Raw genomic sequence first — 22,583 nt, forward strand, 5'->3', positions numbered from 1 at the left:
GAGCCTCTTGGTTCTCCTCAGGGTGCCCATGATTCGGCGGCCCATCTTCTTGGCATACCACACAGAGTTGAGCATGCTGCTTGTTGCTGCTGCCGAGGTGGTGAGTCGTCTCACTCCTGCTGCAGGCGGCGGCGTAGCGGAGGAGGCGCTGGCTAGAGAGCAGACGATAGGAGGGGGGCTTCGCGCCAACTTGTGCCCCCCCCCCAAACAAGGAGGCTGCGGAGGAGCTGATAACCAGACGGTGAGATGATGAGAAGCACGTCAGACGCTGGACTGATCCGGAGAAAGAAAGTGAGCCTCTGGGGGCGAGTTACCCTGCCAGGTGAGAGAGCGTTGCTCAGCAGGGAGAGAGCAAGACAGTGTGAGAGAGAAACAGCGGGAGGGATGGAGGGGCAGAGAGAGAGAAAGAGAGAGAGCGAAAGAGAGACAGACAGACAGGGCACCATGGAGAGGGGAGTGAGAGACGGAGGGAGTGAGAGAGAGCAACAACAGACTGCAGAGCTGCCGGCGTCTTCCTCGTCTGATCTCCTTGTTGCAGTCTGGAAACCTCCTTCAGCTCCTTCCTCCTCCTCCTCTTCCTGCGTCCCAGGACAAAATCACTCCACTCCAGCTGACCTCTGTCCCACTTCAGTCCTCCGTCTTTCGGTCTTCTCTTCAAACCAAGTCAGCTGCTGAGACTCGCTCCACCAAACCCCTGAGCGAGCGCTGGGGGTGGATCTCTCTCGCCACTTTAGGGTTCCCTTTGACCACCATTATCAAGGCATTGACACCTTGGGTTTTTTTGTTCCCTGAGGTTCCTCGCTGCTTCGGTAAAGATCTGTTCTTATCGAGGAGGCCACCCGTGATCTCACTGGTCTGAGAACAGCAGCAACACCAACAGAAAAATGAGCCAATCCTGATTTATGTCCCGGCCTCAGGTCTTCAAAAACTTACAGTTCATTCGCATCAGGCAGGGAGAGAGAGTAGAGAACAAAGAACGGACTGGTACCAGCGCTGTCATGGTTAAGTACCACCTGGACCACATGACTGCAATCAGCAACAATCACCCTTCAGCCTGTTGTGGTCAGAAATCTCAGTCACCAGCCATCGCAGCAAAAGTGAAACTGAACGAGGCTACACGCATTCAAGGAACGATAAAGGAGGCGAGAGAAACGTGAACTAGGTTAATAAACCAAGTCCACAATGATGCTGGACGGCACAGCAGAGCGATGTCACGAAGGGTAGTTCTGCAGAGATCAGTCCTTGCAGCGTTCAACGGTAAGCTGAGCACGCCGGTCCGAACCAGGAAGTGGTGGCGGCCGGCTCACTTCAACCTTGAAGATGAGTGCGCGGCTGGTCCTCTTCTTAAATCTGATGTATGAATCAGCGATATTTCAGCTGGTCGAGTCCAGCAGATGTAAAAGACAAACAAAATCTCGCACTTCAGAGCCGCTTTGGTGAGAGAAACTGAAGGAGCATCTCTCCCCTTCTGGCGGCTGCATCACCCCTGGAGGACGCAGAGACTCCAGTGTCAATGCCGCACAGGTACATGTCAAGTTGTTTGGTCAGTGAGCAGACGAGTTTTAGGAGTTGCCCCCTGGCATCACGCCAAGAATTCCAAACAACAGCAGACAGAAGGTGACACTGATTCCAGAAATGCGTTGAAAGACTTTCTGCAGTCTGTTTGGCTGGTACAAACATGGGCGTAAAACAGGTTGCGCCCTTATGACGCTCTGCATGTTCCATCAAATACTGCCTCAGTCGGAACTTTGATAACCAGAGGTGAACCCTGCAAAACACAGCATCAACATCTACAGAGCTGCTGGGTGCTGTTGACACCTCTGCTGGCACCAGAACCCTCTGCCACCTTCGTGAAACCACAAATATTCAAGTCATCGTTCCTACATATTCCTCTGTCATGACTCCCCAGGACGAGCTGCAACCCCGTTCCTGCATGCAGACGTCTGGCCCTCCCAGAATCCTCTGCTTGGTTGCAACAGTAATGAATCATTTCAGGCTTTTCAGGTGGTTTTTGTCAATATCCATCAGAACCATTGTTGGAGGGGGGCTGCTTTTAAACCCCCCACAATGGCTCTGAAATCCACTAAATCCATTTTAGTCCGTCTCTTCAGGTCCCATCCCAAACCCACAATTTTCCCACTGTCAGGATTTTCTTTGTCGTCATTCATCTCCTGTGTTGCCATGGTGCTGCTAAGGGGAGGACGATGGGAGACGGAGGAAGAAAGATGAAAGTATGACAGGAATAAAAGGAGTATGCGGTACATCCCCCTTTGCTGCCTTTGTGGGACGATCCATTCACTGGGGCGCAGACAGGTGGAGCAAACATGGAGGAATCAATGCAGATGGGGAGGGACTTCCTCCACAGACGGGACGCCGCCTCGTCACTTACAACGCCCCAGTCCCAAGCCTAACGCGACAGGGGAGAGACTTTTGCTGAACATGAACTATAGTTCACGTGAGCCTGCTGAACTGGCTACCTCCTGTTAGCCCACAAACATGGATCAATAATTTAATGGCGAAACTCGTCAGATGTTCTCAACAAGCCAAACTCTGAAACAAGTCGTTTTGACAGCGCGGTGAGACATGAACAGGAAAGCGTTGTTTTAGAGTCGGCAGTGCATCACATGATGGAGAGGGCGGGACATAAAAACCAGAGCAAGCACTTTCTCTGGACACAAAATTAGTCCATACCTGCAAGTGCATGAGGAGTCATCAAACTTTTTCACAGGAAGAGAAAAGACAATAAAAAATATTTATCATCTATCCAGAGACCAGTGAATGCTGAGCTCCACAACTGAGACAGGCTCATCACCCTTCATGGGAACCATCAATCCGTTGTTAGTCCTGTTTCAAGTCTTCACCAGGTCTAAGTCAAGTACAGTCTTCTAATAATTAGACACCTTAAACTGGTAATCACATGACCCACGTGAGGAACCTGAGGTCAAAAAGCAAAAGCCATGAGACCTGATTTCATGCGCCTCCACCCTTCATGTTGTTGGGACAACATCTGAAATGTGGTTTTATATTGGATTTATTGTAGAAGCGGAAGATAAGCTGGATTGCTCATGACGGTATTTGGACCCATCCAGAAGGCTGAGATCACTCTTGGTCAGCCCTTTTTAAGGGCGTGGTTATGATGACTGATAGATTTCAGCCGCTGGTTCTTACGCTGGGATTGGTGTGACACGCATGTTTCGTGAATCCCATGCAAGTCCTGTCGTTCACTGATTTCTCCGCTCATATTTGCGCTGGTTTGTACGCCAAGGAGTCCTGAGATCTGATCCAGATTCTGAGCTGGTCTGGACCAGATGAGGCCACATTCTGTCAGTAGTGTGAACGCTACTGTGGCCTGGGCCTCATTGAAGGAGCCTCATCAGCTGATGTGCTTTGACAAGCAGGAAATACAGACTGGAGGAGTATTAGTACACACATCATTACTATTGTTGTTACTACCATCACTACGCTAACTGCTGTTATTTCAACATCTGGTCCAGACAACAGCCGTAGACAGACATTATTGTTGTTGTTGCTATTATTACTATAGTCGTGATGGCTAGTGTTGTTATTCTTCCTATTATTACAATAATAGGAAGAATAACAACACTGATTATGATAAGAATGGTCGTCACTACAAGTGCTAGTTTGTCAGGACCCCACTGAGGGACAGACCCACCTGCAGCACTGGGCTCTCTCTCTTCTGCTTTAATTTCTGGCTCATACACAAAAGGGAAGTGTTGCTCGTGCTCTTATTAAGAGCCAAAGAGTCTCACCCAAACATACGACATCATCTGCATCAAGATGGCGAGTCTCTAATAACCACAACCTCCCTGAACAGAGGCCTTCATCACGACCTTCCCCCCACCTGAGACATGGTCCTGAGGCCCCCGGGGTCTTTCTACCTGGTGTGCTTGATGCAGGGCTCTGCAATGTGAAGGGCACCATGGCAATAGCTGAGCATGCTGGGGGGAGGGGGCATTTACCTGGATCGGGGGGTAGGGGTTGGAGGAGCAGGAGGGGAGGGGGCTATCCTCGCCGTGAGGGTAGAGGGTGGAGGGCGTGGGAGAGGGGAGATCCGGGTGGTGCTCTCCTAACGTTGGCGACCCATCAAAGACGCACTCCAGAGACGCAACCTACAGGATACAGCGGAGGACAGACGGCGTCCCGCAGGGTCAAAGACAGGAGAAGCAGTTCATCAACAAAGAGGTCAGACAGACAAAGACCACACATGTGGACACTCAGGGAACAGAAAAAACTGACGTCTGTATGTGGGCTAATTTCTACCTCACAAATGATGTGAGCAAGATTACACACCAGTGATTTATTTAATCTGTTCTGCAAATTTCAAAAGAGTGAAACAAAACCCTAGCAACCCAAAAATGACTACATTTATTATCAGCGTGAGCTCAACATCTACGGCTTCCCAAGCAACACAACTGCAGTGTCATTAGCTGGTTTAGACTCTGCCTACTTGCTCAAGGTGATGATGAATTGGACTTTCTTGTTTCCGATTTCACATTCATGACATGATGTTGACAGGTACTTGTGCTACAGGACAGGGGTTCACATGTATTCAATCTAGGGCTGTAATCTCCCAGTCGACTGATCGATTTATGAGTCCAGACGTTCTGGCTCGATCAAAATTCTGATTGGTCGATTTTTTTGCCACATTAATTTCATCAGGAGGAAAGTACCGAAAGCACCCCTGTTTCTCAGATAACAATCTATCTTTGAACACCCCCTTGTTTTGCTATTTTGGACTCGCCCGACCCACTAGAGACAACAGACTGAAGAGGACTAGAAGGCCCACGTCTGGTGGTTTGATGAATGTCTATTTAGTGTTGACGGTTTCATTCCAAGTCAGTCCTCGTGCACCACGTCAAAGACGTCTGCAGCGTGGCAGCATTTCATGAAAACGGATCATGGAAAAAAAAAAGTCAAATGCAAAGTTTGCCAAAACCAGTTTTCATGTCACAGCTCCACTACAAACATGGTGTGTCACCTAGAAACGGTGAGCTAACGTGTCCACCTCAGGTTGCCCGTCAGTTTTGAGTACATGAACACATCAGAATTGACACTTCAATGTTTTAGTCTAATAATTGTTTTGTTTTAATTGCAAAAATTCTTGCCTTCTGTGTTTAAGAGTAAAGTTTTGATTTGCTGAGCTCCTGTGTTCAGTCTGGCTCTGTCAGGACCAATGATGGCATCGCTCAGTTATTATAACCTGACAAAAACAATTGTCTAAATTTTCCTCAGCAGGTTTTGTGCTGATAGTTGACACAGTAGAGTTTTCATAAATAAAATTAATCAATTTTTAGTCGAAATTTGAGGGCTTCAGTCGACCAAGAACTTCTTTGGTTGATTGCAGCCCTAATTTAAATTTCCTGATAGATTGAGATCATATTCTCATTTAAATAATAGTGTTTACTTTGTTTTAAGTTTTCACAAGACTTCTCCTGTTAGATCAAACTGTCTCCAGCGGCAATGTGACTCCGTTGAGGGGCAACACTGACACCACGTCGCCTCCTACTGGCAGCTGATTTAATAACGCAGACGTCAGAGCATTAAGCCACCACATGGGGGCAGTGAAGCTCCGCGCACGCCAGGCGAGTCTTACTAGGTGCGGCCTGTTGGGCCCCTCTGATGTCATATTCTGCTACCGTGACGACAACAGCTGGAAATATCAGCTTAATCACCTGAAATTTATGTTCTAGAATATGAAGCCACTGCTGAAAATTAAACAGACGTTTCTAACCTGAATTCCCATCTTTAGTTACTTAGCTGTGCTTCAATTGTTTAAATTCTTTTGATTGGATTGACTTTTCTTCTGATCACATTTGTTTCAATCATTTATTTATATTCTGAAACACTAAAGCTCTTTAACTCTTGTCTCAGCAAGCAGAACTGTGACTCAACATTCATTCATACTTTAACACCAATTTAACTGCTCTTTTCACTCATTTGGGTTGAGACCACATTTCCCATCATGCAACTGCTGCCTGTCTTTAATTTGAGCTTCTCTACCTGCTTCTGATGATGTAACTGTGACATCAGAAGCAGCACCTATAACAAGAACCCCTTTTTTCCTACAATTGTTCTTCCACAAATGTCTGGTGTCACAATATTTAGGATGAATGTTCTTGGTTAGCAAAGACTAGCTTGCTCATAAAAACACAAAAATACACACACACACACAGATACCAACCTACCAAACAAACAACTTTATATGTTTTTTCCTCTCTTTAGAGACGATCTGAATCCATGAGGGTCTAGAAATAGAACGGCTAATTAATTTTCCTCTGTATTTAAGTTTGGAGATTTGAAGCTATGTCAAACAGGCACTCCAGCAGACGTCTCTGCACGTGTCGACTTGTTCTGCACCGATAACCTTGAGGACAGCATGAACAAGAAACAAAGTCATGTGACTGACAGGACAGTCAAATCCTCCTGATTGAGCTTCACATGGACACCATGAGCCCGCTAGGAATTTGGTCATCACACCAGAAGGAACCTGGAGGGCGACAGGTCGGAGCCCTGTCCCGGTCCAAGGTAGCTTATCAAGCCATCAAGCTAATTCCAACAGAAATATCTGCAACCATCAGGTGTGGCACTGGACAAGGGACTACTGCTGTCCATGTGTTTCTGACGCTACCAAATCATTGACAGATGATCCACTTGGACCAGCCCCGTGTGGTGATCCTGGAGAGTGGAGCCAGCACACACGTACATGCAACAACTGAAGGTGGCGCCAGACTGACGATGTCTGAGATGCTGAACCAGAGTTGCTGCAAATGAACCCGCAAACAAAACTGACCACATTAGAATTTTAAGCCTCTGCGATAAAAAGAACTCCATGAATCAAAGTTCTATTTTGACTTTTCCTGGCAGCTGTTTGGGGCTTCACTCGGCTTGTCTCTGAACCCTCCTGACCATTAGCTTAGCATCAGTTTTGTTACCATGGCTACAGCAGCAAACAGCTGGATGTGACACGAGTGACGACAAATATCTATTTGAAAACGTTGTGAAATGGCAAAAGCGGAAAGAGTTGCAGATTCCACGAGTCAGGTGACCTGAAGGTTAAACATTCAGTGAGATGATTGGAGGAATCTGACCACGTGTGATGATGTCATGACAACAACCACGACCACGTTTTCATGAATCACATGCAGATGACAGAGGAGCGACAATCCTCCCCCCTTGTTGGTGTTGTGTCTGTCTGTATCTGTGTGTGTGTGTGTGTGTCTGTGTCTGTATCTGTGTGTGTGTGTGTGTGTATCTGTGTGTGTGTCTGTCTGTATCTGTGTGTGTGTGTGTATCTGTGTGTGTGTCTGTATCTGTGTGTGTGTGTCTGTGTCTGTATCTGTGTGTGTGTCTGTCTGTATCTGTGTGTGTGTGTATCTGTGTGTGTGTGTATCTGTGTGTGTGTGTCTGTGTCTGTGTGTGTGTGTATCTGTGTGTGTGTCTGTATCTGTGTGTGTGTCTGTCTGTATCTGTGTGTGTGTCTGTCTGTATCTGTGTGTGTGTCTGTCTGTATCTGTGTGTGTCTGTGTGTGTTTGTATCTGTGTGTGTCTGTGTGTGTTTGTATCTGTGTGTGTGTCTGTGTGTGTGTCTGTATCTGTATGTGTCTGTGTGTGTGTGTCTGTCTGTATCTGTGTGTGTGTCTGTGTGTGTGTTTGTATCTGTGTCTGTGTTTGTATCTGTGTGTCTGTGTATGTGTCTGTGTGTGTGTGTGTCTGTATCTGTGTGTGTCTGTGTGTGTGTTTGTATCTGTGTGTGTGTCTGTGTGTGTTTGTATCTGTGTGTGTGTCTGTGTGTGTGTGTTTGTATCTGTGTGTGTGTGTCTGTGTGTGTGTTTGTATCTGTGTGTGTGTGTCTGTGTGTGTCTGTCTGTATCTGTGTGTGTGTTTGTATCTGTGTGTCTGTGTCTGTGTATGTGTCTGTGTATGTCTGTCTGTATCTGTGTGTGTCTGTGTGTGTGTTTGTATCTGTGTGTGTCTGTGTATGTGTCTGTGTGTGTGTGTCTGTATCTGTGTGTCTGTCTGTCTGTCTGTATCTGTGTGTCTGTCTGTATCTCTGTGTGTGTGTGTGCTTGCATGGTATGGCTGACAGATGGAGAAGTTTGACATCACTTAATTTTGATATTGCCAACTCAACAATAACCTGAGTGTGACCTTTGACCCCCAGACAACAATGATGAGACCTGTGAGCTGGGGTGGTGATGGGGGCCGGCTCATTCTGGTGCTCCTCAGCACATCAGAAGTACAAGCCTTTGCCCTCTTGAACCCTCCTAACACGGCTATTTGAAACTTCATAACTTTATTGATTCAAACACACCACTGACAGGAAGCCAGTGTACTCCAGTCATGGAGGTGAAGAAGAGTTGGCGTCATACCTTCATGGGTGAGATGTGAGCGTGAGTTACATATCCATGCACGTTCTCAATCTGAGACAGGTTCTTCTCCGCAACCTGGACCAGCTCCGGACCCACCGCCTCATCCGTCAGCTGAGGGGAGCTCTGGTCCTGGGGTGACGAGTCTTCATCGTGGTGCCTGTACTTCTGAAACAGGAAATAACAAAACTGATCAACAGCGGTGACAATGCCCTGAATGATGACTGACAGGCAAGGATGCTGCAACAAGAAGAAAAATCCATGTCCAACCAAACCAGCACAGACCTGCTGTTCTAGCTGATGTGTAGGCCATACCAACAGCAGGAGGCTCATGGGTAATGTAGTGTGTAGAGTCAGCAACAGGCAGAATAGTTGAGAGCGATTGCATCTTTCCAGAGAGGTTCCGATACATTTGTCCTTCCTGAAACCTAAACCCTGAGTATATCATGAGACCGAGCGCTGCTCTCATACCAGTGCATTCATAAATATTGATACATATTAATATAGGTGGATGGCCCCTTACAAAGGGCCGTTTAGTCTCTCTACCGGAGCAGGGAGAGTCTGGTCCGCGTTGCCGGCAGTAAGTTGGACTTGTTCCTGGTGAGGGTTGGACTCCACCAAGGCTGCACTTTGTCACCGGTTCTGTTCATAACTTTTATGGACAGAATTTCTAGCCGCAGCAAGGTGGTGGAGGATGTCGTCTCTGCTTTTTGCAGATGATGTGGTCCTCTTAGCTTCAGCACCTCCAAGTCTGAGGCTATTGTCCTCAGCTGGAAAAGGGTGGTTTGCCCACTCCAGGTCGGGGGGGGGGGGGGGGTCCTGCCTCTGGTGGAGGAGTATAAGTATCTCGGGGTCTTGTTCAGGAGTGAGGGTAGGATGGAGCGGGAGATTGACAGGCGGATTAGGGCGGCGTCCGCAGTGATGCAGGCACTAAACCGGTCCGTTGTGGTGAAGAGGGAGCTTAGCCAAAAGGAGAGGCTCTACATTTACCTGTCAGTCTACGTTCCACCCCTCACCTGTGGTCAGGAGCTCTGGGTAATGACTGAAAGAACAAGATCCTGAATACAAGCGGCTGAAATGAGTTTCCTCCTCAGGGAGGCTGGGCTCTCCCTTAGAGACAGGGTGAGAAGCTCAGTCCTTCAGGAGGGACTCAGAGTAGAGCTGCTGCTCCTCCAGGTAGAGGAGTCAGTGGAGGTGGTTCAGGCATCTGGTGAGGACGCCTCCCTCAGGAGGTGTTCCAGGCATGTCTGACCAGGAGGAGGCCTCGGGACCGACCCGGGACCCGCTGGAGGGATTATATCTCTGGGCTGGCCTGGGAACGCCTCAGGATTCCCCTGAAGAGCTGGTGGAGGTGGCTGGAAGAGGACAGTCTGGGCTTCCTTGTTGGGGCTGCTGCCCCGCGACCCGGACCCACCGGATAAGAGGAGGACTGCAACAACGACAATTAATATAATCTTTAAGAGCATCGAACTGCTAACCCAGGTTCGATGTGGTATTTGTAGAACAGTCACATTCCCACAGGCAATTTTTTCATGCAGCCACATTTTGGACAAAAGATTGTTCGAATGTTCCTGTCATTTTTGCAACTGGAGCTCAACAGCAACTTCAAAGATGAAGACATGAAAACAAACAAAAGGAGTAAAAAAAATTTTTAAAAAGTATCTGAACACCTGCATTGGTGCACAGGTTGGTGCCGCCCTCCGAACTGAAACCTTGATCCCTGTTCAAGTCGCCGTTTTACTGCTGCTTCTCATGAAGAATATCGGTCTACAGCTGACCTCGTTGCTCAGAAACAGCTCTGCATTGTTGGAACTACTGATTTTGAGGCAGCAAAGAAGAGGCAGTGGTGTCTGGTAGCGTATGGTAGCATAACAGCACATGCTAGCTGCTGCAGTTTCACTGCTATAAAATCTGAGGTTGTTTTTTTCAGGTGGCAAAGAAAACGATTTTTTTCTGGTGTGCAAAGTTGAGCCGAGCTAGCAGAGCTTGTGGGTCCTGCCTCTTATAAAATAACATAAATTAACAAAGATGCCAACATTTTTTTGCTGTAATTGGCAGCATTTCTGATACTGGGGTCAGAATCAGAAAAACTCTATCTTTAATCAAGTCAACTTCATAAATGTCAAATCACAACAAAAGTTGTATAAGGAACCTGACACTGCTTCAGTTCCTCTCAGGAATCATTCAGGTCTGGGATTACATCATCGTCCTCCATAACTCCACCCCTGATCAGCTGAGAGACTGAAGGACCACCAGTCACAGAAAGCATGGCGATGTGAGCGGGAGCCTTGCTGGCATTTCCAGCTCATGTCACGGAGACACATCAGGTGTCTGTCTTCAGGAGGAGACGGCTTCCTGCCGACAGGTGGATGTTACATAAAAGGGTTTGGTGATGGACAGCCAGCGTACGAAAGCCCTCAAAGACCTGAGATGATGACAACACATCGCCCGCCTACAGACAGATAAACGGACTCTTCTGCTCTCAGTGAATACACTGTTTCAGATGACTTGGAGACAAACTCCGCTGTTCAAGGTTTCCTTTTGCATGAGGACGGATGAGTGAGACCCCCCTAAGAAAGTTCCCCCAGTGATTCCAACAAATATTAATCTTTGAAGAGGATTATCCTCCATCTGATTGGCTGTGAGGTGGATCAGCTGGCAGGTTGAAGCTGTTTGATGACCTCAGAGGAACGCGGGCCTCTTGCAACCACCAACTGAAGCATCCCCAGCTGGCGCAGGCACGTCACAGGCCGCCTCCGTCTCCTGGTAACGATGACAGACAACTTGGTTCTTTCCGAGTGCTAAGGTCAGCTAGCTTCCTGAAGCCTGATTGGTTACCTTGGCAACATCAACGTGGCAATCCAGTCAATTGACTCAATAGAGAACCCAAAGATAAACAAAACATCAAATCATTTATCAGCAAGGGTGCCTCCAGACCAGTTCAGATGAGTGACATGGCGAGAGGTTGAGTGAGCTTGTCAATTTAACTGAACCTGGCGGGGAAGTCGACACACAACAGATTCACTGACTGCGTCAGTCACATGGTCACATCATCCAGGAAGTGGAGGACATTGTTACTGTTGTTATCATCATTATATTATCATTATTGTTATCATCAAAACAATAAAGCTGTAAGTTTTAGGGTCGATCTAAAACGCTCTTTTTTGGATTCAGCTTACAGTTCAGCCTGGCTCAGGCTAACCCCCTCTTGTAATGTGGCTATAGACCCAAACTGCCTGGGAATCTCCCATGATGCACTGGGCAGTCAGAGATGCTCCTCCCTGACCCCAATATCTCAGGGGAACATCTTTGCACTTATGGAGATTCGGAAGTTTGTGATTGAAGCCTCTGATCTGTGATGTCTTTGATGATGAAAGGTCTATGATGTGGACATCTCTTTGATGTGGATGGTGTCCAGTATCCACTGACTTCCTGCTGATCTGACATCTGGAATGTGTCCGTTCTTGTGTGTGCCTCTAGAGAAAGACGACGATGATGGTGAAGATGTCCACAACAAAGACGTCTCCACCATCTCAGCCACTATTTTGAGCAGACACACTGCAGCGCACGCCGGAGCAGATCAGCGACCAATGACGACGACTGAGAAATTATTCGAAAATTTCTGCTGTTGGTGTGGGAGGTTCTGCCTGGAAACACCCACCTCTTCCTCCTCACTTGCTCTCAGAGAGATGAAGAGGAGACGTCGCCTGCCAAATGTGGCTATAAATAGGAGCAGATGTAGCTGGATGTTGAGGAGGAGGGTTTCTGGATGATTCAGGGATGTGATGAGGAGGAAGCCAACAGAGGAGTGAGAGGCTCACGCTGTAACCTGAAGGAAAGGTCGCTGGTGTTGGCTCAGTACGAACACAAAAAACCTCCATCAGCTAATTGTCTGAGGTGAATACCATCACCATTTGAGTCAAATGGGTTCCAGAACCTGCGTCAGTATTTTACACAGAGTTCAGACATGTTTTCACGGGGGCCTGACGGATATATCGGCCATGATTACCGAGATTTCATATCGATTTTAATAATTCTTTTCACAGCAGATAAAATGCAAGCAAGAATCCTGATGGAGATCTGAAATGGTGTCAGGTGAACATGTTGGAGGCCTCGTTTAAGGCTAAGTTAATTTCCTGTGTCACTTTGGGCTTCATCTAAATGGTCAAGTCTGATTAAATATCTTTAAGTAATTTATATTTTAAGAAATTAGCTTTTCAACTCCCTTCACATAGTCAGAGACGTACGAAACTGGTGCTGAACCAACATCTATTTTCAGTCCTGCACAAAAGTTCATTACGTCAGTTGCACATTTTCAATTCAAGTACCGGTAAAACTTTGGTCATCTGAGCAGACACGTTTCCCTGTTTCTGTCTTTACTGTCCACAGTGACTGACAAGCAGTGTAAAACCGAAGTATAAAACTATTAGATTATCAGTAATCAGGGATTTCTTTTCTGACCTAAAGCTGTTATCAGGCTCAGAAATCTCATAGGGTCACACTGAGTTGTCACCTCTACGTCGAGGGAAACCTTCATCTGTTTACACGAAGAACGAACAAAAATCCACATCAACATTTGAGTCTAACCAGTGAGGACTGGAAGACAGTGAACGGCAGCGGGACGACAGGACACTGGAACGGGACAGAGCGGGACACTTCACCATCAACCCTCCCCTCTGACTGTTGCAGTCTTCCAGCCTCACTTACATGGTAATGCCTGAGGGTTCAGAGGTCAACACGGCGCTCCCGGCCCACGGTGCTCAACCCAGAAGACATGTGACCAGCCAATCACAGGCCAGGTTACAAGATCACCATGCAGTTTCATGTCATGAGGACGATTACAACAGTTCACACAAACACACAGGTCTGCGTAGCTATCCTTATAAGGACATTCCATTGACGTCCATTCATGTGAATATCCTAACACAAGCCCTAATCTCAATCCTAACCTCAACCTCAAGATTACTGCAGGTTCCACCTTCACTCCACCTTTGACCAGGTGTTCATGAATTAAGTTCTGCTGCATCAGGACCAGTCTTTGGTCCCCATGAGGACTAGGGTCCTAATAAGGTAGTGTTTATACCAGAAAAGGTCTCCACAAGATAGCAAAAACCAAGTACACACACACACACACACACATCCCCCCACACCCAGTGGCATTATGTTGGCTGATGGCGGTTATGTTTAACACGCTGAGGAAGCTCACACATGTTATGACGTTACAGACGTGTCCTTGAAGACCCTCCCTCCCGTGACCTGGCGGGCGTGTAGGTGACACTGTAACGTCTGTGGCTGACTGGCAGGATCATGTGAAATGTGATTGACAGCAGAGGACCGCCTCCATCAGCTGATCTGCGAGATGCTTCTGCTCCACTGGTCTTTCACATGTTAGCCACACATGCACGTGCCTGCCCATCAAAGCTCAGTACCGGCACACACCCGGCCTCTGATTTGTCAAATCAGTGGAGCAGAAATGACTGGCAACTCAGGCGACCATTCAGGGTGCATCAGGTCAAAAGGGTAAACAGACCCTGGGCTCCGTCTGACAGGCTCAGTTCTGCAGAGATTAATACACCAGATAACACCCAGTAACCTCTACGCCATGTGTTCAGTTACGACTGCAGGTACAAGTCTGTCCTCAGAGTGTTTTTTTTTATCAATTCTTGAAAGGCTGAAAGTCAAAAACCTGCAATTGCAGCATTGCTAGATTTCACACTCATATGTACCAATGTTACCATGGTAACAACACAGTTTGGCATCCTGCGCTGCACTGAAAAAAGTAAATCTCGGGGTCTCCGAGCCATTGTTGGTGTTACACACCAGTGAGAACAAAGGAGCGAGTTAGAAACAACGGCGTCATGGGAATCTGGAGCAGTAGCGGCAGCTTCCAATGATTCTACATTCTGGTCTGACGACGCGTCCCACACATTTCCAGTACATCCATGAATTCTACTGGATACGAAAAGATTTGGGTGGTCAGGGGCCTCTTCACAACCCTGCTGCAAAGCTGGCGTCCATGCTGGTGTCTTAGTGTCATCACTGGCTGCCCCGCCAGCCTGGACAGACGACCAGGTCCTTTGGGTTCTGGACAGTTGGGCGGTCAATAGAAGACAACTGGACACTCAATGTTTGTGACAAGCCTTGATCAAATTCAACATAGCAGATTAATCAATGATGAATGTTGAGACCTTTGGTGAACACACCCAGTGACAACGTTGCGTCACTCACACATGGATTTATAAAGCGCAGAACTCACCGCCAACGTGCATCAAAAGATCTGCACCAATAACCATCAACTTAAAATCTCACCGGTGGCGCTCGAGGCCGCACCGCGGTACTTTGTGCCACTGGGATTTCTCCAGCCTCCCACCGGCTTGTTTGTACTTGGAGACAGTCTTGGTAGCAGTCTTCTGTCACATGACGCGCTGCAAAGATGCGTTCTGTGGGTGCAATAGCCGTCAACTGCCACGGCGTGGCACCAAGCAGCCAGCTAGTTCTGCACTCAACCACTTGAATCTACAGTTCCCGACTCAGACTTCCTTCACGGGAATCAAAGGTCATTCATTCTTCCCGAATGTGTTATCCAATGTATTCATCTAACCATCTTTGTCAGAGTCAAAACTTTTGGACACGGGTCCTGACTGAAGCCCACCCAGGCTGTACAGGATCAATACCCAACTGATCAACCATCATTGATTCTAGAGATGCAGAGGAGCTGAAATAGAAAAAAAATCACAACTGTCCAAGACGATGAACACCTTGACTGTGCAAAGGATTCTCCAATCAGCTGAAGACGCCGCAGTGACACATTACGGCGCCGCCCTCGCAGTGACCTCACACACGCCCACCCACGTGAGGCGCGGGACATTTCCACCCACCTTGCAGCCGAACATAAGCGAGATGGTGCTGTTGGTGCACGCCACCTTGCAATGGCACAGCATGGGCGAGAAACACTCCACCTTCTTGGCACTGGGGGACATCTTGTCGGTGCCGGGACAGTTGGCCGTCAGCCGCCGCCTTCGGGAGCGTTGGCGACTCCTCCCACGCCGTATGGCTCCCCCTGCTCCTCCTCCTCCTCCTCCACCTCCACCACTGCTGCTGCTGCTCCCTGCTCTCACCATCCGCCCTCATTCCTCGCGTCGCTCCATGGCGGCGGGGAGGAAACGACTCCCAGAGCTCTTCCTTCATTCAGGGAGAACCTCCCCCTCCTCGTCTCCGCTGACCCCTCCTCCCTTCTTCGTCTTCTGGTAGAATGTCTTCGTCTCCCTCTTCACTTCCTCTCAGGCACTCACTGCTACTCCTCGTCGACGCTCTGCTTTCCCTTTGCTCCCCCTCTCTCTCTCTCTCCACTGACAGAGGGTGATGATGATGGGGGGTGTGTGTGTGTGAGTGTGTGTGCGTATGAGCACTAAATGTTCCTCTGTGAGGGTGTGATTGGTCTCTGGGGAGGGGGGAAGGGAGAGAAAGGTTGGTCACATGACTCACTGGAAACAAGGAGAGTTGATGGGGGGGGTGTCCTCAGGGAAGGTAGAGCCATGTAGGACAGAGTCAGTGATGTGGAAGACAGGAAGAGGAGGAGACAGAGGAGGAGAAGTGGAGGACAAGTATGGGATGAAGTAGAGATGATGGAGGAGAGGAACAGAGGCGGGGCCAACATCAAGTCACACCAGCCAATCGAAGTGCATGATTGTTATTGCAGTGAGCTCATGGCGACGGCGGCTCGTTAACCAGAGTTGACAACCAGGAAGGAAACGTGGTTGATTATGAACGATGCTGCAGGATCCATCAGCTGCTGCTTGAGAAGGTGGGCCCAATATTTAAACCCACCAATCAGAGCCCACCAGGAAATGAGACCAGAGACTAGCCAAGACTGTCAAAGTAAAAGCCCCTGCTTCTAGTTTATAGTGACGGTGATACTCAGTTATACTGCAATTCATTCTTTTGTCAACTCACCCATTTAACTTCCTGTGGATTGACATCTTAAAACTACCAGAGCTGAACAGTTGAGAGCAGGGGGGTCACACTGGTCCAGTGAGCGCCGTGTAGCTGCAGGTTTTCATTTCAACCGAACAAAAGCAGGCCCTGATTCTACTTGAATCTACTAGGCTGCGTCCTCACAGCTCATTGGTTAGATCAGGTGCTGCTTTCGCTTGGTTGGAATGAAAACCTGCAGCCACACGGCGCTCACTGGACCAGTGTGACCCCCCTGGGTTAGAGAGAGTGAGTGTGCATTGGACAGTTTCCTCCTGAAACTGATGACAAGAAAACTACAGAAGACTCATCGTGATCTGCTTGTTTCTGCTAAATTGTCTGATTCTCTCTCTCACACACACACACACACACACACACACACACACACACAAACCCCCCCGAAAAAATATTACAAAAAAACAGAATTACAATAATTTGTGCAAAATCTGCATGTGACTGATGGCATCCCTTCATCAGAGATGTGATTGGCAGGTAGTTTGTGCAGTGCCGTGTTTTGGTTTCTAGTCACATTGCTGTTGTTCATGTCTCTGTCCATCATGACGGAGAGACTGAAGACTGAAAACATGTTTCTTCATTCTTTCATTATTTACTGATACTGATACACTGCTACCTGAACCAGCAAACGATGCAATTATCTGCACAATTGTTTTTTTTCCTGTCAGATATTGGCGAGCCCAGAAAAGTATTATCTAGTTTCTAGTCAGACAAAGTCAAAAGAGACATTTTACCACACTTTATATCATGTCTCTGCTTAGAAAATAAATATTTTTCTCCTCTCTTTAACTCACAAATTAGGTTTTTGGCTTCTTCTTCTTTTTTTTTTTACTAACTCATTCATTCATTACTTCCTCAAGATACTTCAGTCACAGCACTGTCAGCTGACAGCAGGGGGCAGCAGATCCTCAGACACAAACTTCGCCTGATGATGGTTGTCAGGGTTTCATCAGCATTTTGGACTAAAATGTTTTTATTTTCCAGGGATGCTCGGGTTGGTCATCTCTGAGAGGACTCTCCATCTCCAGCTTCCAGGACAATAACCTTCAAGGGCAGTTTAACCTTCTTACACTAGAAACCTGCTGGACAGTTTCAAGACCACGGTTTCCAGCCTCAGTCACATCGGCTGTTCAGACGCCACAACTTCATCTCTTCGTTCACGGAAATATGAACAGAAGGGAGTTGTTCGTAAACAACTATCCCATATGGCGACCGTTTCCAAAGCTATAAAACACATCTCAGCACTGTTTTTTGCAACTTTACCCAGACTTCTCGGACTCACCTGTACCTGCCACACAACACACTGCTGCCCCTCACCCCTAGTCTCTTTTCAGGCAGAACACTCGAGTGTGTTCGTGTCCCAAGAGGCTGTTGGCAGTGTCTCTGGCAACCCAGATGGCAAGGCGTTGCCCTAAATGAGAGAGGGGGGGGAAGCCACAGCGACACTTCATCATGGAATCTGATGCCTTTCAGAGTCACGCCCTACCCACAATCCTAACTCACCAGGTCCCAACCATGAAGCTCAAGCCTTCGTTAGACAGAGGGTTCATTCGCACATCGAAATGTCCAGAGAACCAGTTGACATCAGCCTCCTGCATGCTAGGAAACATGAAGTCATGTGTGTCTCCCGACTGCCAGCAATGCAACACCTCCTGTGGTCATGATGAAAGCATTGTGATACAACCACAACGAGGGGGCGCGATCCTGCCCTCTGTTCACCAGCTGTCCTGATAAAGTTTAGACAGCAGGTCTAACGTGGCCAGGTGGGACAGACGGCCAGCCTGAGGACGTCTACGATGATTGAGCTGCAGCGAGCCCGGCCACACTGCTGACGCTCACATGGCAAAGCTCTGGTACAAGACATCGGAGTGTTCTCAAGTCTTCTCACTGGAACAAAAGTCAATGTATCAAGCACTCCCTGTGCCAATAAACATCGCCGGCAACACCAAGAGCCAGAAAAATCTGAGGCTGCACAGCTACAGAGCTCCTGCCAGGCTGATGGGGAAAAGCCAAGGCAGGGCCTAGACCAGAGATTTCCACCTCCTGCCCCCCCATCCAACAAGAATTCATCAATCACAACCACAAATCATCAGGGACATTTGACTAAAACGTACCACATTATACTTAAATCAGCAGTGCAACAAACTGCACTGTCTGGGAAAACCTCATGCAAACGGCCATTAACAAATACAACTAATAATCACTTCCTTTCATGCCAGGAGAAGCACATGAATGTAAAACAGATGACAAGTTTTCTTTAATTCAGCATAAAAACAAGATGATGGTTTCCATATCAAATGGAATTTTGTAACAATCGCCTCCCAACCTCTACTTTGGCCATCAGACACTGATCACATCAAGGTTCCCTTCTTAACACCAACAGTTTAATCAACAAAATACACACCGCCTGGCTGCACAGCCGATTCCCAGAGCTCATCCCCATGATACAGATGCCCAGCATCTAGGAGTTGAGCTCAGGAAACTCTGCATCCCAGCGCCGAAGCTCCGGCCGGACATGAGGAACCACAGCGCTTTCTAATGAAGTGGCTCTGAAACCTCGTCGAGCCTCTGGCTTTCGTGCGTTTGTACGCCACCAGGTCAGACAGGGCGAGTCCAACAGATGAAAGACTCCTGCCCCGGACAGATCATGACAGTCCAGCTCCACGTGACCATGATGGTGGGCGTTACGTCAGGTGGTAAAAGATGCAAAAGGTTTACGAGTTGAAAAACTGAAACAAGATTATAAATTTAACAGCCAGGACCACTTCAGTTATCTGCAATTGAGGGACTACTTCAGCACAGACATGACGTCAAGGGAGCAGATTAAGAACCCCCGCTGTCACTCACAAATACAGAATAATATCTGGACTTCATGCAGGTGTGCATTGGCACTGCCCTCACATTCAATTTGATTACGATTCATAAGACCGATTAGATTCTATGACGCATCAAACTTTGATATCACTGCACACAACCTGACAAACTTTTCAGCAGTCGTGAGTCAATACAAGCAGTCAGATATACTGAACAACAGATTTAAATCAGAGACTGCTGTGTGCACGTTCAATCATCAACACTCTCCTGTCTCTGTGACTTCAATGTCTTAACATAAAATAAAAAAGGAAACTAAAATATAGAAACAGTACAGGGTGTTGAGGACATGACATTTTTCAAACCTGAAAAAGAAAACATGACCCAATGATCAACTTGGTTCTTGAAGTTAGTTGTGTTGCCAACATGCTTAATTTTAGCGTGGCAGGTTTTACACACCGCGTAAGTCTTGTCCAGTTTCCCATTAACTTTGTAGAATCCAAAATGTGCTCAGATATCCTCTTTCCTAGCTCTGAGTGCGTATTTAATCACTCGAGTTGTTGTTGTGCTAGCTTTAGTAGCTTAGCAGAGCATGTAGCTACAGCACAATGGACTGCGTGTGTCATTGCAACGTTGCTCTGGAAATGCCCTGGAAATAATTGAAACTTCACAACTTTCATTGTCCACCTGAGGCCAGAAAAATACACAATGTGACATAATCGATGATGACACGTTGCAGCATCAATGAAGGGTTGTGCACGCCTGCATCGCGATGCATTGCTGAATCCATTACTGTCGACACCCCTAGACTCTATATCAACATTTAATGGAGAGAAGAGGAAAACAGGGAAAAAGAATAAAGGTGTTGACATTTCAGAAGATCCCTCGTTGCATGTCTGGAGGACACGAGTCCACAACATCATCACGTGACGATGAAGAGCCAGTGACCGTCTCCAGCACGACGGCGCCACAGTAACTAATAGTCTATGACCACTCTTGCGATCCTGTGTCCTTTTGTGTCAGGCTGTATTGAGAGCAGGCAGATATTTGTTAAAGATCCTTACAAGGACACTGAAACATCTGATGTGGAATGTTAAAGAACTCAGGGAGAACTGGGAGACTGAGTGGAGGCGGAGCAGTACAAGCCTTTCATGTGTCTGGGGCTCTCTTTAGTTTTATGTTTTCTTCCTCTGATGGTCGACACATAAAGCTGCACATCAATCAAACAGTCGCAACGCAGCGACTGCACCACCATATTACACTGAGTCAGAAAATAATATTCATCGTCATAATAAAGATGTCGAAGTTGCAAAGCACATTTGGAAGATCCAAAGTTGGTCAGATCTGATACCAAAGATGTCTGGATCGGCCCGGTACCAACCGTTCAGACTGCAAGTTTCTAGCGGTGGAAAAGAACACACAAGAACACACAGCCCTCAAAGGTCAAGGGTCAGGAAGAGTACCAACAGCTGATGATGCTGCCAGTTCAAGCATAAAAATACACTGAAAACCTGCAAAAGTAGAAAGGTACTGCACCCAGCATATGAACCAGAGCAGAAACCAACCACCAGGATGAAGGAACTGACCACCCGCACAGCTCCAGTCTCTCAGCACTGAGGGGCGGAGTTACAGAGTGATGTCATGGTCACAGGGTGCCAAGTGCAACTGTGTTTTCCAGCAGCTATTGGAGCAGATGCTGCTCAGAGTCACGTCACTGGTTTGTCAAACAGCCTCTGCTCAGGAGGTTTCGCCAGGTTGGTCCATCCTCAGGTACCTGGGCAACTTTCTCCAAACATGGTGGAGGGGCGGAGCAGAGGCCGAGGAACTGATTCTACCAAGACATTTCTTCGCTTGTTAGAAAGAACAGGATGGCATGGAGAACAGACTCGACTCAAAGACAGCTCTTACATACATGCAAGAATATCTAGACTAACATGTATCGTCATCAGGACATGAGATGTTGGTAGGAACTCTTCATCCATCAGCCAGTCACAGAGCAGCTGCTGGAGGATCTGAGGACCAGACTTGTATTATTAAGACCCAACAGCATGAACCAATATGAATGAAGCCAAATGAACCATGACCCCTGAACCTGGCACAGGCCGCCTCAACATGGCACCGCAGTTCTGTTTTCAGCCCGCTGGGATCGTGAGTGGTTTTGAAAACATCTAACCAGAGAGATGTTTCGATACCTTTGAGTATCTGTCACCCTCTTTGCTTTCAGAACCAGGGTGACATCATGAGGCGATCTGGGCTGGGCTGATCTGGAACCAAAGGCCCCACCAACCTCCAATGGTCCGAAGCACATGATTGAATGGGCATGCGGTGCAGGTGGACAACACCAACACCCCTCCCACCAACAGCAAGCACCGGTACTTACTTGTCCGTTATGGGAGGGCGAGCATTTGGCCTGCGCCCATGCGAGGAGGATTTCATTAAGGAGGGGGGAGTCCTACGAGCGGCAGTAGGCGGTAACAATCAGGAGAAGAGGAAAGAGAAAGAATGCAGGTTACAACAAGAGCATCAAAATCTACAGCTCGCCACTTTAACGACACAGATGTGTGAGTTACTCGTTAAACCTGAACATGAAACTACAAGAACTCCCAGCAGGTCCAAGACTCACACGGCAGTTCGCCACCAGTAAACACCCACGTTACTAAGTGGCCTCACGTGTATGCCACCACAAACCGCCTGGACCCTTACCATTTCTGGTAATATAATCATAATAATGACAATAATAATATTAATAATGAAGAAGAAGTGGAACAATGAGGACAAATCTCACCAGTCCAAACCGTTGATAAAGGCCAACATGGGCTGATACTATGGATGAGCAGTTTTATCGATTCTGCGATACATATCGATATTTTGTTTCCCCAGAGTGTATTGATTTTTCAGCTGCAAGTAGGGGTGGGTACCAAATTTCGGTACTTTAATAGCACCAACAGAAATGCCTCGCAACTACCGGGTACCGAAAATGTCCATGTTTTTCGGTGCCAATTTTCAGTACTTAGGTAAAAAGACTCTGGCGACAAGTAGCCTAGGATGGTAGAGGAAGGCCCTGCCCTACTCTCTCTCTGATTGGCTTACCCTGATATCCAAACTGCCAATGAGAGGCAGAGTAGGGCGGTTAATGACGTCACCACCCAATGAACATTATACTTTGCTTCGGGTAACACGTGTTACACGCGTGTGTGTTTTGTTACCTGCATGTGTGTGTGAGAGAGTTGCAAGAGACGTAAGATAAGAAATGTCACCGCGGTCAAAAGTGTGGCTCCATTTTATTAGAATCAACGCTAAGGCTGCACGATATATTGCTTGAGCATCGTCATCGCGATGTACATGTGCGCGACAGTCACGTTGCAAGAGCGTGCGATGTGAAGAGACACGTGGCCTCAT

At 47.6% G+C, this 22,583-nt stretch overlaps 1 protein-coding gene across 19 annotated transcripts in view; it reads right to left on the reverse strand.

The window, feature by feature from the left end:
• Nucleotides 1–22,583, reverse strand: part of dlg1b (discs large MAGUK scaffold protein 1b) — an 86,374-nt gene that overhangs the window by 48,071 nt on the left and 15,720 nt on the right. For 5 of the 19 annotated variants that reach the window (XM_086204744.1, XM_086204742.1, XM_086204743.1 and 2 more), the window contains exons 4-6: nt 21,565–21,636; nt 8,391–8,555; nt 3,981–4,130 (exon numbers count right to left, since the gene is read on the reverse strand). In XM_086204744.1, coding sequence (XP_086060870.1) covers nt 3,981–4,130; nt 8,391–8,555; nt 21,565–21,636 — 387 coding nt within the window. Of the gene's footprint in view, nt 1–3,980; nt 4,131–8,390; nt 8,556–8,672; nt 9,191–15,265; nt 15,738–21,564; nt 21,637–22,583 lie in introns of those variants that run through there. The other 14 variants (XM_086204753.1, XM_086204763.1, XM_086204757.1 and 11 more) reach the window with 5 other exon arrangements.

This window comes from Aulostomus chinensis, chromosome 5 (genome assembly GCF_037954235.1).
Source record: "Aulostomus chinensis isolate RoL2024-O1b breed Wild chromosome 5, RoL_Achi_v1.0, whole genome shotgun sequence".
NCBI lineage: Eukaryota > Metazoa > Chordata > Actinopteri > Syngnathiformes > Aulostomidae > Aulostomus > Aulostomus chinensis.